At 32.6% G+C, this 19,902-nt stretch overlaps 1 protein-coding gene across 4 annotated transcripts in view; it reads left to right on the forward strand.

The window, feature by feature from the left end:
* LOC144453925 (protein F37C4.5-like) overlaps window positions 1-19,902 on the forward strand; it is a 95,905-nt gene that overhangs the window by 57,078 nt on the left and 18,925 nt on the right. For all 4 annotated transcript variants that reach the window (XM_078145284.1, XM_078145283.1, XM_078145285.1 and 1 more), the window contains exons 2-5: window positions 205-436; window positions 13,089-13,300; window positions 14,500-14,629; window positions 15,287-15,432. In XM_078145284.1, coding sequence (XP_078001410.1) covers window positions 205-436; window positions 13,089-13,300; window positions 14,500-14,629; window positions 15,287-15,432 — 720 coding nt within the window. The remainder of the gene's footprint in view (window positions 1-204; window positions 437-13,088; window positions 13,301-14,499; window positions 14,630-15,286; window positions 15,433-19,902) is intronic.

Below are 19,902 nucleotides of genomic sequence, written 5' to 3' on the forward strand. Positions count from 1 at the left end.
TCATATATGAGTACACTTAATTCATTACTAGACAAAGAATTAATTGGCGAGATGAAGTGGTCAGTTTAATTAATATATAAATCCTGATGTGTGCATTAAGTGATATCATAAACCTTACACTATGACCAAGTGTAATAAATAATTTATGCATTTTAGAAGCTAAGACAAAGTTGACAACAACAAAACGTTTCTTCTTACTTCCAGAGTTGAAGGGAAAGGTCCAGCAGTGATTAATGAAGTGACATACAACAGCAGATTTGTGGTCTCCCAAGAATCCCAAGATGATACGTCTCTCAAAGGACTCAAACAGGAGCTTGCTGAGCTACAGAAAGAAAAGAAGGTCCTGGAAGGCAAGAAACACAGACTACAGAAACAGCGCACAGTTCTGGATGGCTTTGCTGATAACTTGATGAAACCATCTACTGTTACTGACAAGGTAAGAAACAGAAGAAGATTTCACTTTGAGATCTGGGTTACTGTCATGCATGAATGCTCTTTGTCTTTTGTTTTGATTGTGACTCAGATGACATCCAATTATAGGTTGGTACCTTTCAGGTAAGTGTTATCAATCTACAGTTGACTACCGATAGACTGTGGGCTGTGTGTATTACATCCAATACCATCAGGCATCTCTGAAACTAAATGTTACACACATATTTTTTGACCTTCGATACTGCTTCTATGGGTTAACAGTAGCTGTCATTGTACCTCCTAGCCCATGTACAATACAGATCAAGCATAATGGGACATTGTGCGTGAACTATGCTTGCACCTTTAAAGCATCATGCTGGCAAAGTTCATGAACAATGCTCTTGGGGATTAATGTATGTAAACAGCATTCAATTTGCACCGTTGAGGTGTCCACAGAGCATCTCATTAATGGTGCATCAAGTTAACAATGCATCAGTACCTCATTATAAACATTGCATCTATTGGCATCTAGATAGCAGAGTACATGTCGTTGATTATTACTAAGTCACAATGCATGTATACATAAAGTGCTGTTTATTTTGTGTCAGAGATGCAAGCATTGTTCGATGCAGATGCTTTGATGGTACAACAACAACAGCACATCAATGCATAGTTACCACCCCAATTGTGCAAGAATGATCCTTTTGTGATGCATGAACTCAGATGATGTGTTATGTGAGCTGAACTGTATATGTTTGTTTTGAGAACCTGAATAAGTCGGTATACAATATGAAAATGTACACCCAATACCCTGATTGCAACCATGATGTTATTCAAATGAAGTCATTATGTAAATGAACACAGATGAACACAGGAGTTAACACATGAAGCATGTGAAGTGTGCATGTGATAATTTTTACATGTTATGATGTAAATTTATGAGTGTTTGATATTATGGTAATGACTTTTGGGGATGAGGCTTATAGCTCTCAACACAAGCTAGTTGGTTTTGAGGGCTTGGTGTAAAACGACAGCTATCAATGTATAAACACAACACAAGAGCACATTACACTGTGGCTAAATATCAGTAGACAGCACTTCAGCCACACCAACTCTTATTGCAAATGAAAACAAAATCTTTACAATGTATTATGTAACACACCACTGCAATCTTTAAAGTCTGGCAAAAAAAAAAAAATTGTATAAAGGGCAAATTTATACCAGATTTCAGTGGTAAGTCTTCATGTCTAAGTCTTATATTTTGTTTTCATTGATGATTAGTCAGCATGTCTACAAAGTGTTGGCTTTATCTACCAATATCAAAGGTATACATGTGTGTATGGCACCTATAGTTTCTGTGATGTCAGATGAAGTTGACTATAATATATAACAAGATTTCCCATTTCCCACTAGCTAAACCCATCTGTCCAGAACTTATTCAGGAAGAGTTGTACTTTGATACATGTACACATGTCTATGTACCCATTTATAAACCTTATGAGTTTCCAGCAATCCTCGAATTTGTAAGACAGTGATGTATAATGTATTCTCAAAATATATGATTAGATGTTCTGTATTTATGTTTTTAACAATGATGCATGTTTTGGGCGGGGTGAAACACTGCTGTTATAGAGATATAAAAAAATGCTTGAAATGTAAGTTTTGCATCCCTTTGGTGTCTAGAGAATTCATTGCTATTTAAAAGTCGGTGAGAGAAACTTTAGCTTTGATCTACAATTAATTTATTTTAGTAATCCTCTCATCAGAAAGGACTCTAAAATTGTGTCTAGGTGTTTATGCATGAAAATCACATCACATTGAGTGTTTCTGCATAGAAGTCACAGTATGAAACGTCGTCTTAGAGGCAATCTTTGATTTTGGTTTTAAAGTAGGTGAGAGGAATCATACATTTGGTCTGAAATTAACCTTCTCTCATCTATAAAGCTACCCTGCTGGAATTGTGTCCAGGTGTTTGTGCATGAAAATCTCATTACTGTAGGTGTTAACCTTCAGCTCAAGTGTTTGTGTTGCTGCATAAAAATCACAGCATGGTCATGGAACACAATCCTAGAGACAATCTTTGACTTTTATTTGATTTAAGCGTAGCTTAGTAGACAAGAGAAATTAAATTGATCTTTACCTTTAAGTTAGTATTCTCCTATCAGAAAAGTCCCCAACTAAAATTGTGTCTAGGTGTTTGCACATGGAAATCACATTACCATTCCAATCACTCAGGTGTTAGTAGTGTTTCTCCACAAAAATCACAGTATGAAAGATAATCTGAGAGACAATCTTTGACTCTAACTTCATGACCTACATGTATTTAGGTCACAGCTCTACTTTGCTTGCATGGCTATGATTTATTAGAAACATCCATTATGTGAATTAGGTATATCCTGCCCAGAAGGGGTGCCGGTACTTTTGAAACTCAAAGTTAAAGAGAAATATGAAATCTGATGAGGACGTTTCTTTCACAGTGCCCAAGATTACAAATTGATCAACTCTTCCATTTTAAGCCAGAGTTCATTTAAAATGTTCTAATCAAGATTGTGTAAAATTATTTGATGATACTACATGTAATTAAGAAGACCCATGTTTTAGATGGTTATTTATCAAGAATACTCCAGTGCTAGATCAAATGTATGATGCTAGTTCTGTTTTAAACGTTTATAACCAATTGTGCAAGTGTCATCGAGTCCTGCAGTTTTTCTCACACCAGGTCTCTGTACATACATTTTATTATTAAAAATGTGATGTTTACATAGAAAATGCATTCACCACATAACTAACTGGATAATTTCCATGTTATAAGTTCCATTATTCGGGAAATATAAGGTTTTTGTACTATTGTACTACATGTACATTGTAGTGTACATGAATGTTGACAATGTAAATAATTTACAGTGATGTGGTTGTCTTATTGTACAGTACAATGTATGCTAAAATTTAGTGACATGAGCTCTGCATATACAAATATATGTAGATGTGCAGGTATTCTATCTTTGTGTGTACACGTGTACTCCGATCTCAATTTTGCACTGTACTTTAGACACATCAAACTTTCAAAGATGGCTATCTGTTCAGGTGATATATTGTGTACTTTTCAATTCTACCGAGTGTTATATTCCGTCTGGATAACACACTAAACAAATGGATTTATTTGAGTGATATTGATGTGCCCATATTTAGCATATTTGTCCTCTGAGGCTGAGCTGAGTAGTGAGAGATAGCGTAGTTTACAGTTGGTACTAAAATCAGTATTTAAACTGAATCTTTGTCACAAGGTTTGTTTTCATTGAGATCAAAAGAATGGCCAAAAAGGAGTCCTGTTGCCTATGCTATTTATAATTGCATCTATAATATGAAAGTATAGAATAAATTGAGATATGATCTCCAATCAGTTGAACAGCTTAACATGAGCTCCTGAAATGTATCCATCATCAATGTTGAATTCTTTTGAGTATTATTAAAAAAAACATGTTACCCTGATGTCACACTGTATTCTTTGCCCCGGATCAACAAAACCATCAGTTTGGTGAGAAGTGGGAGGGGTGGACTGAGTGCAATGAAAGTAATTATCATTCTGGCTACTCAATGTACCGATAAACTTAATACTTTTAAAATTTATCAAAATTTACTTCAGGCTGTTGACTACCTTTCAACTCCCAAATCACACATAACCTACACTGTTGAACCTTCCTCACACAGACATTTGACTCTCACAGATTTGACATGCCGGAACTATAAGTAGGTAACATCTTGTAACATTGAAAATTTACTTTTTTAAGTCTTAGTACCCAAACTGTGTGTTCTTGTATGAGATTAATTACTCATTTGATTGTTTATAACAAGCAAATAGGGAGTAAATCCTTCAAAAGGCTGTATACCCATGTCAGTTTCTACAGACCTTGAATATTTTATGATTCGTCAAGGGACTGATAATTGATGGGTTTCAATGTCAACCGGGAGAGTGTTTGAATAAATCTAAAGATTAATGTCACATCTTGTGTATACTAATTACTGAATGCAAGCAATCACAGTAGATTGAATGTGTACATTCACATGAATTAGTAGGGCTTGTAAATTGAACTGAGATATAAAGCTAGGACTGTACAATATACAACATATAGTTACTTTGGAATGGTAAATAGGAAACGAATGTGGCGTTTCGATTTGTCAACTACGGACCTTGTTCATTGCATGATTCATTCATCACATTCATTTCCCATAATACCATTCCAAAGTAACTATAATGTACATTGTATATTGTACTGTTCTAGTGTTTCTTGGAGCCACGCGTAAACAATATACATGTACATGTCGTATTCTCCAGATATTGTTCTTGTTCCTGAAGTCCAAGAAGATATTTTGTGTTTAATATCATGATGGCACCATTTGGAATCACAATAACACAATGAATAAATGTGAAATGGACATACCGGTACATGTACATAATCTAATAGTTCCATAATTGCTATCTTATCTGCAGGAAATATATACACAGCAGATGAAAATGGTTATGATATATATATATATATATATATAACAAAACCTTATAATCTTCAAAATCATAAAATTCAATTAGGTAATGGATTTATAGCAGAATTGTAAACAATATTCTCAGATTTTGCACACCTAGAATTCTCAGTACCTGAAATAGAATATTATTGCCTAGGTGCATTGTGAAAATAACGAATATTTGATTTCTTGGTCAACATTATAACTTCTGCTCCGTGCGCTTGACATGCATTACTATAGGCATGGGCAATTATAAGTCAACATTCAACCCTCTAGCCTGAGGTAAAATGGTATTGCAGGTACTGAGAATTGCATTTTAATTTCATGTTGGTAATTATTTATGACTTCTTTACCCCCCAAAATTGCTAATAATGTTGAATTCTGATATAAATTGCTACCTTATATACATGTATATATATATGTGTGTGTGTGTGTATTTAATAATTTTTTTCTTATAATGCAATCAACTTGTTGAGATTTTTCTGATACCTAATTAAAAATACCATAAATTAATAATTAATTTTGAAATTCAAATTTCTGTAATTGAATTATTTCATTTTTAAGATATGAAGATAAGATTGCTACTTACAACTTGTTTGTGCGCTAGCCTCTGCTCTTTCTCCCAATATGATTTAGTCTTGATTCTAATTTAAGTGATAATTTCATTATTTTGTCATCTGCCTGTACATTTGCATTGGTTGGGATTTCCTGATGATACCTAGTTAAAAATTCTATAATTATTTTTAACATTATTCACGTGTTTGCAATTAAATCTTTTCATTTTTAAGAAATAATACTAACATCAAAATTATGTACATAACATGTGACTGTCGTGTCAGTACTTGCAGCTATGTGATTTCCCTAGAATAAAACTGCTCATAAATTTGATAATATGCAGGTATAAGTAATGATGGAATATCAAGTTTTTTTTAACTCAGTTATATTACAGTTATGTAATTTCTCACTTGCTGTAAGTCCATGTATCATTGATAGTTGATACAACCTATCATTGGTGTACATAGTATTACCGGTACATGAACACATGTAAGGTATCATCGGTGTGCCCTCTAAAGCTAATAGGGCATGCCTCATACAATTGCTCATGAGCACCAAAATTTGGTGTTCCCCTATTTTGCAAGAAATCCCAGCATTTTTCTCTTTTTGACTAACAACAACAAAATTTGGCTACTATTAGAATGCACACTGGGTATCATACCAATCACGTTAACTATCATTACACAATTTTACCGGTACTTTATTTGTGTAGTCTGTCTAGTCAGTGGTAAAAGATGTTTTTCCCCATATCCTATGTTCTTGAAGGAGATGGCTAGGGCTGCCTGATAGTGTCATTTGTCTTGTCTTTGCAGGTGTTGGTAATGTTTTTCTTTCTTTTTATTATGGTTTTGATTTAGCTTAATGGAACATTTTGAATGGTTTGTGGTAATAAATACTTCATGGGTAGCAGTTGGAAAGTAGATTGTATTATATGCTTTTTGCATGTTGTAATGCATAATGGATGCAATGCTTAAACTTGTAAGAAATTGATAGATTTTCTAGACTCGGAAAGTTGGACGCCTCCAGTTCTTTTTTTTTTCTTTTCTGCTTTTTTTTGGGCATTAGTGAAGAGTATATATATTTTTTCTAGTTGAGATACTGTCAGCAAACAGGGCAATTTTTCTTATTTCTGTTTTTCAGCCTGAGAAAGTGATAGGGGAATTCAACAGTGGGTTGGCCTCTGATGTCTTATGGCACACTGTGTTGAACCTGCCTGTAGAATCTGAGTTAGAGGCAAGTGACTATAAATCTAAGTTCATTGGTTGTTGTAATCTAGCATAGATAGAATAGATAGAATAGACGGATAGATGGATGGATGTAGTCTGTTTTGAGAATCATAAAGTAGATTGTAGTTTCTATTAAATCTAGCATGTAGATGTGGTATATTTTGAGATTTTGTAGAAAGTAGTTTCTATTGAATCTAGCATAAATGCAATCTGTTTTTAGAATTGAGTAGATTGTACTTTCTGTTGAATCTAGCATAAATGTTTTGAGAATTAGGTAGAATATTGTAATATCTTGTTTTGGGTACTGTAGTGCAAATATAATCTAACATAGATAGATGTAGTGTATTTTGCGAGTTGGGTAGAATGTAGTTACATTTTGTAAATGTATAATATATACATCATATAGATAGTTGCAGTCTATTTGAGAATTAGGTAGAATGTAGGAACCTGTTTTGGGGTCCTGTACAATGTACTCTAAATATAATCTAACATACAAATGTAGATAAAGTGTATTTTGAGAATTAGGTAGAATGTAGTATTAAAGGCTGAAATCTAGCTTAGATAGTCTATTTGAAAATTAGGTAGAATGTAGTATTAAAGGCTGAAATCTAGCTTAGATAGTCTATTTGAAAATTAGGTAGAATGTAGTATTAAAGGCTGAAATCTAGCTTAGATAGTCTATTTGATAATTAGGTAGAATGTAGTATTAAAGGCTGAAATCTAGCTTAGATAGTCTATTTGAGAATTAGGTAGAATGTAGTATTAAAGGCTGAAATCTAGCTTAGATAGTCTATTTGAAAATTAGGTAGAATGTAGTATTAAAGGCTGAAATCTAGCTTAGATAGTCTATTTGAAAATTAGGTAGAATGTAGTATTAAAGGCTGAAATCTAGCTTAGATAGTCTATTTGATAATTAGGTAGAATGTAGTATTAAAGGCTGAAATCTAGCTTAGATAGTCTATTTGAGAATTAGGTAGAATGTAGTATTAAAGGCTGAAATCTAGCTTAGATAGTCTATTTGAAAATTAGGTAGAATGTAGTATTAAAGGCTGAAATCTAGCTTAGCTAGTCTATTTGAGAATTAGGTAGAATGTAGTATTAAAGGCTGAAATCTAGCTTAGATAGTCTATTTGAGAATTAGGTAGAATGTAGTATTAAAGGCTGAAATCTAGCTTAGATAGTCTATTTGAAAATTAGGTAGAATGTAGTATTAAAGGGTGCATTCTAGCTAAGATAGTCTGAGAATTAGGTAGAATGTAGTATTAAAAGGCTGAAATCTAACTATACTCTATTTGAGAATTATGTAGAATGTAGTGACTTTAATTATGTACATGTAATGTAGCATAGATACAATGTAGATGCAGTCTGTTTGAGAATTACAAACTGTAGGTAGACTGTAGTAAGTGTTGCTTTGGGGTAGTCTGATGTATTCTTTATGGTTTCAGTCAATGCTTTACAATTCAGTGTTCGTGAATAGAAGATAAAGTTGATGAGATATATTCACAGTAAAATGTACAAGCTGCGTGATATTTTTTCATACAGTATTAAGCTTAATAGTGTTTTTTTATCCTGATGATGAATTATACAATGACCTACATGAATTTCTGATTTTCAAGTTTCTGAAGTAGCACAGTCATATATTTTACATCGAGAGAGAACATTGCATCCATTATTTGAAAGGTTTTTTTTTTGCACTCTCCACACAGCAGCTATATTCTTGCTTCTTGAATGCATTTGAACATGTTTAAGTACAGCCGAATTGATTCTTCAAGTATGTTAATTAACTGTAGAGGCATTTATGAAGTCTGCTTCCTTGCTACTTAAAGCTGTCTTTGGCACATTACAAGAAGAGTTAATGCTTGGGCATGTTTTAAACAAGCTACATGTAGTGTATTTCCTTTGGTTATATATTGTGAGTGACACGAGTAGTTGTATAAAAGTTGATACGTGACAGTATATGCAAATATGTGTGCATAATTAAAAGTCTGCATAATTTAATGTACAGTTTGTGTACATGTCTGGAGGCTCATTTATCCATGTATTGATTTTTTTTTACTATCACAAGGGTAAATGACAGTTCACAGTTTGTAGTTTAGGGAGTTTAAATTCTAGAGAAATGCAGCAGATGTTGGCTATTTTGCGCACTTTCTTGATAGAGACAAAATACAGACTTTAATATCTTGATTTGATTTTCAATGTCAAGTGCCTAAGCCTTTTTGAAGTCTTGAACTTGAAGCTAAAACACAGAAATTCATAATTATGTTTCAATACTTAGAAATTTTCTAATTGAAATTAGATATAGTATACTTCAAAGTGTTTGTCATGTTTGGAAAGCATGTAATTCTAAGAACACCAAGAGCTATTTGAGAGTAACATTTTTTGTTGCATATTTTAAAATGCACTTGGAAGTTCACTTGCCAATGACCCCCACTTATAAAAATACAAATTGTTGCTGAAGTACATGTATGTACAAAAGTCTTGTTAAATATCTTTTAAGACATTTTGGAAAATGGATTTAGAGTTCTTTGGCAAGATGTATACCTTTTTAAAATTGAATGAATGAATAAGTGGTCCCTGCGATTTTAGTTTAGAGGAAAATTCTGAAGTGAAAAGAGAATTTCATTTTCAGAAAAAACTTTTGAGATGTAGACTGAGATAATCTTAGTTTGAGGTAAATTTTGAGTTAGCGAGATTATTTTATTTTATTTTGATGAAAATTCTAAGATCGAGATTGGAATGAAGAGATAGCTTTAGTTGTTTAAGATTTCATGAGATAATTTCAGTTTTTAAGGAGAATTTTGAGATGAGAGAGATTTGGCTAATGAGATTTAGAATTATTTTGGCTTTGAGACAGACCCGCAGTGTTATCTACATGTATGCTGCCGTGTCACTCACAAATTAATTGAAAGTTGTTTATGAAAACTAAACCACTGCAAGATGATTCATTGTTCTTTCACAAAGATGCTGACAAACATGTTTTTTTCTCTTCCTAGTTTGATATTCAATTAGTGGTTTGTATAAGCTATATATTCAATTTAGAGTTGCCACTGTCAACTAAACTCTGCTGATTAATTGAATGAACAGATTTCTCCTTGTTGCTATGATTGCATCTTGTTGCCATGGTAACTATTGGTGTGGTGATGGATATTCTTCATAGGTGCCTTCATCTATGCATGTTGTCTTCCTTAGCACAGAGAATGTTGTACCTTACAGCCTGGAGGGTGTCATCTGCTGTGGACAGCAACTTAAAGTGTTCTTGTCTCAATATCAGTCACGACAAATAAGGTAATCTCAAATACACTAGTGACATTATCTGCCCAGATTCTACCTATACCAAATGATACATGATGTGCCTTCAAAAGGGTGAATATTACCTGCACCACGCAATGGATAACTTTGCCTTCTGAAGGGTTTCAGAATACATGTAATATAATTAGTAGTAGTAAGCCTACAAATAAAAGCTATCAGACAATTAAGCAGTAAGTGTACAATGTGTTTGTTGTTTTTTTCACATTGTACATTATGAGATATGTCTTGACAAATCTTATTATGTCTATATTCAATACAAAGTCTATCTTTTATAGTGGTCACATTTATTTGGATAGTATAAACTGTTTGATATATTAATATAACATCTTTTTAACTGTTCATTATTCATCAATATTGCCAAAGCTCACTGAAAAGAGGTATTTCCTTGATAATTTTAATGATTTTCCAGTTTTCTGATACAATCACGGTATACATGTATATATATATATATATATATATATATATATATATAATAATTTTATATAATTATATATATATATATAATTTTATATATATATATATATATATATATATATATATATATATATATATATATATATATATATATATATATATATATATATATATATATATATATATAACTTGACTTGTTTGACAGAACTGGAGACCCACCGATGAAGAGGAGCTCAGTCTCTTCGAAATATTTGGGTTAGAACTGTATGGTCCATGATATTATTTATATATAGAAACTCAGTGTTAAGTTATATATATATATATATATATATATATATATATATATATATATATATATATATATATATATATATATATATATATATATATATATATATATATATATATATAAATCCAAAATAATACCATCTTGTCATCCATATGGCCACTGTAAATATAGAAATTTACAGACATTGAACAAATGAACAAAACTAAGTCATTCTGAATCACTACATTGTACCCTCTTCTCTGTCATTGTAAAGAATTGTAGGAATAGTAATTTCACTTTATATAAGCCTGATTCAAGAATTTATTTTAACCCCTCCTAACCTCTGAAAATAGAAAAAAGAAGTAGAAGAGCAGGAAAAAAACAGATCAAACAAAATGTACACATCAAAATGTGCTCCACTACCAGTCAGCTATATTGATAGACTGATAATGAGTTGTGTATTTCATGAAATGCAATGTTAATGATTGTTGACGAGATAAAGTTGGAAAAATGTGGACAAAGGATGTGTGTGATCAATCATCAAGTTATCTAACTTACCTGATGTGTTGTCAACTATTGAGTGAAAAAGATCTTTTAAGCTCCTTAGTGCAAAACAAAGAACAAATACTAATGTTGCAATTTATAGTATTTGCTATCGACATAATCCAACAATGCAATGATACTATATAGTATGGTGGTGTAACATACTTGAGCAAACCAAGTTGAACAAAAAAATATGGAATATGTATTCTGGTCACGCCACATCATGACAATGCACGTCTATGATTTCATAACAGCACATGTGACATAGACACTGTCTATGTCACTGGTACTGCTGTGTGTGAAATATGACTCTTTGAGACAAAATGTTCAAAATTGCCATTACTTTCCTCAGTTGAAAAAAAAATTATTACTGGTGCTGGTATAATTATGTTGTTCTCCAATATTTTTCTTCATTCAGAACATAATACTCTTGACCTAAGGGTTGTCACTATTCATCTAGCAACGAATAGTGAAAAAGCCCCCTAAGGTCACTCATATTTTCCTTGGCTGAACGAAGAAAAATATTGGGGAATAACATCTAAATATACAAAAATGTAAATAGTTTTGTATCAAAGTTGCATTTTTATTTTATTGTAATTCTATATACATATCTGTATAATCTGAAATTTGTGAACATACATGCAATGCAACAATTTGTTTGATATTCAGATTATTATGACCCCAAGTTGTACACATTCAAAAAGAAAATACAGGATTTTTCTTCTGCTCATGATATATTACAAGATGTGTCTACCTGAGTCATTGCTGAGTTTGAAATAATGGATTCAAAACGTTTAGGTTTGCAATTATTTTCCCCATTTTTACTGAAATTAAGCTTGTGTAGGGCCAGGTGTAATTATATTATTCTTCAATATTTCTCTTCATTGAGCTGGAAAATAGTTTTTTTGATATAAGGGTTTTGTCATTTATGTAGTTGATTTATAGTAACAAGGTTATCTCTGACATTTTGTGAAGGTTAAATGAAAATAAAATAATGGTTAATAATGTGTAAATGTCAGATTGTAACCTTTAGCCGTTGTACTCGTATGTCAAAAACCAAAGACTTACTGTGATAGAGAATCACCGTCTACACGAGTATACCTTTTCCTTCTGTGATAGTACAGACACTTTACCATACAAATAAACTTTCTAGTATTAAGCAGTCTTACAGCATGAATGCAGTCCATGGATTGTATAAATACATGATTTGTAATCTGTTTTGGGATATCATGAGAGAAACATCCAATTCCCTGACCTGACCTGACAAGAATATACATTGTAAATGCATACAATTGTATGTTACAATGCCCGTAGATTGGAAACATATTTGGAGATCAAATGCAGTCTGCATTGTTGAGGGTGTACCGACTTATCTGTTTTTATTATTCAACCTGCATAGTACATCATACTTCATGTAGCACAATTGAGAATGTGTGTATGTAAATGTGTAAACTCTTCTAGGACTTGTATTTGTGCTGATTGGTTGAGTTTTATACAAGCAATTAAGGTTCTTAACTGTATGTTTTGTACTTCTTGTGATCATAACATAAATACAACAACAACAAAATTTGTCAATGTCCTTGCTTAAGCTATTAGTTACAACTATTTGCAAATTAAAGGACAATACAAGAAATTAATTTCATAACCTTTCTTGTATTATACTCATTGTATGGTATAATTTCAGCACTATAAATTTCAGTTATAAAAGTATGCTTTAATGTCACCACCATTATTATGCTCAATATGTTTGTCTTTTTTTCAAAGTAAAACCAATTAAATATATGATTGAGCCTTTACAGGAATTGATTAAGATTTCCAATTTGTTATTCCCCAATATCGTTTAGGAAGGAACTCAGGCTAGTTTGACCAGGGTTCTAGACAGAGATCTCTTGGAAGGAATGCAAGGTTTCTTTGATCTGTATGAAGGTCAGGCAGCTAGACTGGATACTTCCCTCAATCAAGTTTGTTTGGATACAGAAAAAGTTGATGAAGAGCTGAGAGTTTGCAACAAGAACATCAATCAGTTAGATGCTGGTAGAGATGGCTGCCAAACCAGGTATTATTATTAACCCTTAAAGTAATGACTGGGTTTTCTGTAAATTCACCATAAATATAGGGTGTCGGGCTTTAAAGAGTTATACATTAATAAAATTAATCAGATTTTAAAATGAGTTATTTGTTACATATTTTTGATAGTGCCTGATTCATCCTTGTTGACATTGATTGAAAAAGGGTACCCACAAGACAAATATTTTGATTTAAAATGTACCAGTATATAAAGTTACATGTACAATAAAATATATAATGATATGTACATACACTAGGTAAGTCAGTATAAGGTTTTAGTGCATGAATCTTCTTGAAGAAACAGGAAGTTTTGTTAATAAAAAATATGATTCTAATAATGTACCAGACTTTAACAATTTAAGTATACAAGATAAACTCTCTTTTACTCATGACTATTAAAGTTCTGGAATTTTTCTGCTGACTTTATTTATAAGACTTTTGGAAAGAGAAAAATCATACTGTATGATTAATTTTCTCCAGTATTTATTTTCAATATGTATATTTATATTGTTCTATTGTGTCTTCTAAGCCCAGTGGGCTGGATGTGGTAACTCTTTAATTTATACGGTACATGTATTTGTGTCTTCTAAGCCCAGTGGGCTGGATGTGGTAACTCTTTAATTTATACGGTACATGTATTTGTGTCTTATAAGCCCAGTGGGCTGGATGTGGTAACTCTTTAATTTATACGGTACATGTATTTGTGTCTTCTAAGCCCAGTGGGATGGATGTGGTAACTCTTTAATTTATATGGTACATGTATTTGTGTCTTCTAAGCCCAGTGGGTTGGATGTGGTAACTCTTTAATTTATACAGTACATGTATTTGTATTGAACGAAATGTTCACTTGGTAAGCCCACATAGGACACGTAAATAAATAAAACCAACAAACAAACAACAATAGTAATTGATTACTTTTGTATTAACGAGAGTTATGATAATTACCAGATTCATCTTTGTTAATTGGCACTAGTTATAAAAGAACACCCACTAGACAATTTTTTCTGATTTAAACTTATATAATGGTACATTGTTTAATGAAATACAGTAATGATAATTGTATTACATAGTTAGATAAGTCAGGGTAAGTTTTTTGTGCATGCATCTTCTTGAAGAAATGTGCAAGAAGTTTTGTAAATAATAATATAATTCTAATAGTAATAATTGATTGTTTGTTGTTTATTTCAGAGAAGTGTCAATAATGTTAGAAACTAGAGAAGAATGTGAAGTAGAGATGTTGGTATCATATATTGTATCTCATGCCAAATGGACACCTAAATATGACATCAGAGTCTTTACTGAGGACAAAATGATGAAGGTATAACTATATATTGTCATGTATGATTTACTAGTATCACTGTTTTGTATTCATTTGCATTTTTAACTGAAATTAATCTTGGTATGAAGACATAGCATAATCAATTTGATGACATACTTATATGAACATATATAGTAAAATGTGGAAGTCCCTATTATGTAATCAACTAATAATGTCAGAAGACAATATTGTAATGTTATAGAAAGTGTGTATTGGCATTAACATTATACTACTAGCCTTGTTTAGTCAAGGTTTTATTAGCCCCCACTCCATTTAATGCAGGGTTGGGCACTAAGTGGCCATTGTGACACATACTGATTCCAACCAAACCTGGTACAAATGTCAGATACTGTAGTTTAATATCACATCACTTTATTTTTGTGACATTTATGATAGTTGAACTGAATTAACATTTGTCATGAAATTCAGATTTTGAATTAGTAAGTTGAAATGTTTGTTAGTATGACATTTTTACTATATTCACTCCAGTAAAAAGCTTAGAATGAACTAGCTTGTGCTGTTTCATCACATGGAATTTACTAATAAAATGTATGTATTGTATATTTGATATTAAACCATAAAATTATACATATTCTATACATGTACAGACTTTCTTGATTTATAATATAACTGTGTCATGACTGGCTATCTTTCTAGATAATGTATTATGGCATGATTCAACAAAACACTGGTGAAGATTGGAATGATGCTAAACTATCATTGTCCACAGCAATGCCAAGTGTGGGAGGCAGTCCACCACCACTAGGGACACAGATGCTTACATTCAAACCAAAACTCCTCAAGTAAGTAAAGTATGGACTGTGTACATTGTTAAAGTGCTTGCAATGGTTAAACTCAATCATGAAGGAATTCCCAAGACGTATATATAATGCATGGTACAGTGTTTGAGTAATATCATTGATGCAGTGCTTAATCATATTTGACTTAATACTAATCCCTGTACTTTATTTATAAGTTAAGTCAGCCTATGATGTAGGGATTAATTAGAATACACCCTGTAGGATAGTTGTCTTGGGAATGCACATGACAGGGCTTTATCTCAGATGAAACTCATTTTGATAGTTATCTCATTGTTCATATGCATGTCTAAGTCTTCAGTAATCAGCAACCTCACCAACCTGATTAATGCAGGAATTGTAGAATTAGACATCCTGCAGAGGAATGGGTCTTCGATGCCTTTGTTATCTTGCATATATACCATAATGTTACATTTTTATTCTGACAAACATCAGTTTCCATTGTGAAACTGTTTGCACTGTAAATCTCTAAGTTGTAATATTTAGCAATGTCAATAAACTACATGGTTGAATAGAACAATTAACTTTCACAGGAGGAGACTGTCACATACGATGAGTACCACTTGATGAATGTCTAGACAGTACATCTTCTTTGGCATTTTCGAGTGTCTAAAGTCTCTGTACTTGAAATCCCTTCAAGTTGTCTTCTTGAAAGTCTAGTCACTAAATTATCTATTTGTCAATGTTTATTTGTCTATAAATTTCTACTTTCGGTCATCAGCAATCAAAAAAATTGCCATGCGCTTCTCTTTACTCAGACATTTGCATTCAGTTAGAAAGTGGTAACACATCACCCAATATGATTTTATGTTCAGATGTCAAATTTATGACAATATCTGAATTTTCAGTGATTGTACAATTTATGCTGAAATACACAATATTCCATTTACACCTAATAAAACTGACATTTTTAACCTAACAAGGAACATCAGAACACTTGCGTACAATTATCATATACCCAGTGTCACATGTGTATCACCTCCTGTATTTCAGTGAGTGATGATAGCACCCTTACATTCATGTAACAATTTGCATTTTGCCCAGGCACACTTTGCCCAAATATGGTTAGATGCAAAAATTATTGAACGATCATGTTCTCCAAGCATTAGCAAAGTATTGTTTTCTAATGTATTTTAATGCTCCATAGGGAAGTTATACAACCTCAGACCACAAAACCAATATTAGGTCTGTAAAGAATATTATCATATACTCAATATTGCCTCCAATGCAATTCAATAGAGAGCACACACATTGAACCTGTAATAATTTTCTGTATCATCATGCCCTGGCACACTTTGCCCAAATATGGCAAGTGATGCGCTCATCAATATCTGTTTGCTCAGTGATTTTGTTATTATTTCATCACTATTTTCATGTTTTTCAACATAAAATAATATTTCTCTGCCAATTTATGTGATTCAAATCACGTGTCCATGCCAGTAAATGGGTTAAACGATAAAACCTTTTAAAGACTGGATATGGATTCTGTGGACTTCGGTAATACGGGCCCCTCCCAAGCTTGGGTCCCTAAGACGTGCAACCTCAGTCCACAAAACCTATATAGGGCCACAAAGACTTCAGTACTACAAATACATATCCTGAGTAATTTCTATTCAGAGAGACGGTTACACGATCAGAAAGACAATAGACAGTAATTGTTGTTGTGAATGATGGACATTTATCAGACACAGATGTTACCTTTACATGATGACAACAGATGTAACAGAATACTTGATAACAATACTGATAATTGTATGGGAACAATAGATGACAATCTGAGTAGCATCTTATAGGTGACAGTAGAGGGCATAATTATCTTTACGTAACAAAAGAGCTACATCCTGGTGAATAAATTATTATCTGTTATTATTTAGTCATCAAAAACAGCTTGATAAGTGTAAAAACGCAATAAAAGTTGAAGGGTGTGAACAATTTTATCAGAAATTGCAAATCTGAATGGCTATTTATTTGATTTTAAATCATGATTCTGTAATTGTTTTGTATCAGTGACTTTCTTTCAAGCTGCTTATAATTTGAATAATATGTCAAAAACAGACATTTAAAAGCATGAAAAAAAGTTCATTGAACTACACCAAAATTATACATTAATAATTTCTACAGAGATATCTTACTCCTTTTAAGGGGGGGATATAAAGCTACGTTTATAAAATTGTTGGTTGTAATTTTGGCTGCACATCAAAATATAAATGGGGGATATCCAAGAATTGTGGGATAGTATACATTTAATATATTCATCCATGTTCCAAATAAGTTGACCACACCCTTCAATCTGAAAGCCTTTTGTAAATTAGGATATCAAATTAAGTGACTAGAAACAAGTTACATTAACACAAGAATAGTTGAAGACAGTAGTGAAAGTATATTTATCCATAGTTTAATCCAAAACTGAATTATTTTACACTAAATTATTTTACACTGATGCACAAAATAAGTGTAATAGCATCGCCCAGGTATACTTACTTATTAAACCATTACTTGTTGTTGGCAGAGCTCAAATACAATACATAATACAATACAATACATAATGCAATACTATACATAAACAATACAGTACATGAACAATACAATACATGAACAATATAGTACATAATACAATACAATACACAGAGGTCGCGTTAACGCGTTATTTGTGCGTATTTGACGCACTATTTGACACTTGGGACGCCTTTTTTTGGATGTATGCGTCAATGGGGACGCGTCATAAACAGGGGACAAATAGGGCTTACTGTTGGCAAACGTACGGTTATCATCTTTGTTTCGAAGTTGTAGAAACAGACATCGTGGAATTAGTCAGTTCTGATTGTAACTATTTATATGTGCAGTGTGACCTGTGAAATTTGAATATGACCCATCGTATATAAAACGTTCCAACAGTTTCATGTGCCCCATGACCATTTCCTGACGTGCCGAGCACGTCTTGGGTAGTTTAGAAACTACGTGATATTATAATTACTTATCCACGTGATTAGTTACTTATTAACAGACATGGTTTGGCAGAGTTTCCATCGATAGCACGGGCTTACGCTACGGTAAAGCATCTTCCCTCACGGGCGAAGCGATGATTAAATAGACCACATCGGTGGACAGTAATCTATGCTGAAGCCTTCACGTTGATAAATTCATACTGCCAAGTCGCCATTTCATTCTCACTAAAACTGAAACTTATTTTGAGCTTCGTTACGGAATCGAACGCATTACGTGAATTTACAGTGAACATGGCACACGTAAAGGCGTCGTTCAAGAATAAACGATTGCAACGTAGCGACACAAAATTTGTATCGAACTTTTACAACTGTGTTTCTGTCAAATTGAAGTTCACGCTGTCGTTCATACTTCATCATTCATGTCATGGAACTTAGTTTATGCATTGCGGTTTTGTATCATGGAGTAGTTTTATGTACTCCGTATGGTCCGACTCCAAGAACCGCCCTAACATTAGCTCTGGATTTATACGCTATGGGGTTTCGACACGTCCTCTCCCACTCCGCTATATATTCATCCGGAGTTCTTTCTCGGAGCACATATTTTTAGAGAGTGATTACCATAGAAAATCGAAAGTCAAGAAAGATGAAGTTAAACCTCTGTATAGCGTATTCTTGCATATAAATGTTTTCTTTTGCGTACTATGTACTTGTATACGTATACGGTGTGCGGGAGAATGACACTGATGTGTTCATGTACATGTATTTACATTTGCAACGTATTTAGTGTACATCTGAACGACATGTAGTGACTGTGTGCATGCAAATTTGGAAAAGACGCACCGTAATAGGATTTTGACGCTAATTTTGGCAGGAACGCGTCCCTGAAGGACGCATCAGAAAAAAAGCTACCGCGACCTCTGATACATAAACAATACAGTACATGAACAATACAATACATTAACAATATAGTACATAAACAATACAATACATAAACAATACAATACATAATACAATAAAGTACATAATACAATACAATACATAAACAATACAGTGCATAAACAATACAATACATAATACAATATAGTACATAATACAATAAAATACATAATACAATATAGTACATAATACAATAAAGTACATAATACAATACAATACATTAACAATACAGGACATAAACAATACAATACATAATTGGCAATGCGAGTATAATGATGCTGAAGTGATTACAGTACATTGCAAAATTGATTTGTCCAGTAAACTAATTCACCAAATCAACAGTTTTCATGTCTGTTTTTGACAGTTCTGTAAGGCCAAATTAAAAAAAATAGTGTGTTTCTGATAACAAGACTGTCCCTTAGTTGAAACCCAACTATGACAACTCATGTCACTGAATGCTTGCATCGACCGTAATAGTAGAATTAGATTAGATTAGTTTCACGTTTTATGGTAATATTTTCACCAAGTAAAAGAGCTTGATGTTTAATGTGAGTATTTTCTACCAAATTAAAAA

Source organism: Glandiceps talaboti, chromosome 3 (assembly GCF_964340395.1).
Source record: "Glandiceps talaboti chromosome 3, keGlaTala1.1, whole genome shotgun sequence".
Classification (NCBI taxonomy): domain Eukaryota; kingdom Metazoa; phylum Hemichordata; class Enteropneusta; family Spengelidae; genus Glandiceps; species Glandiceps talaboti.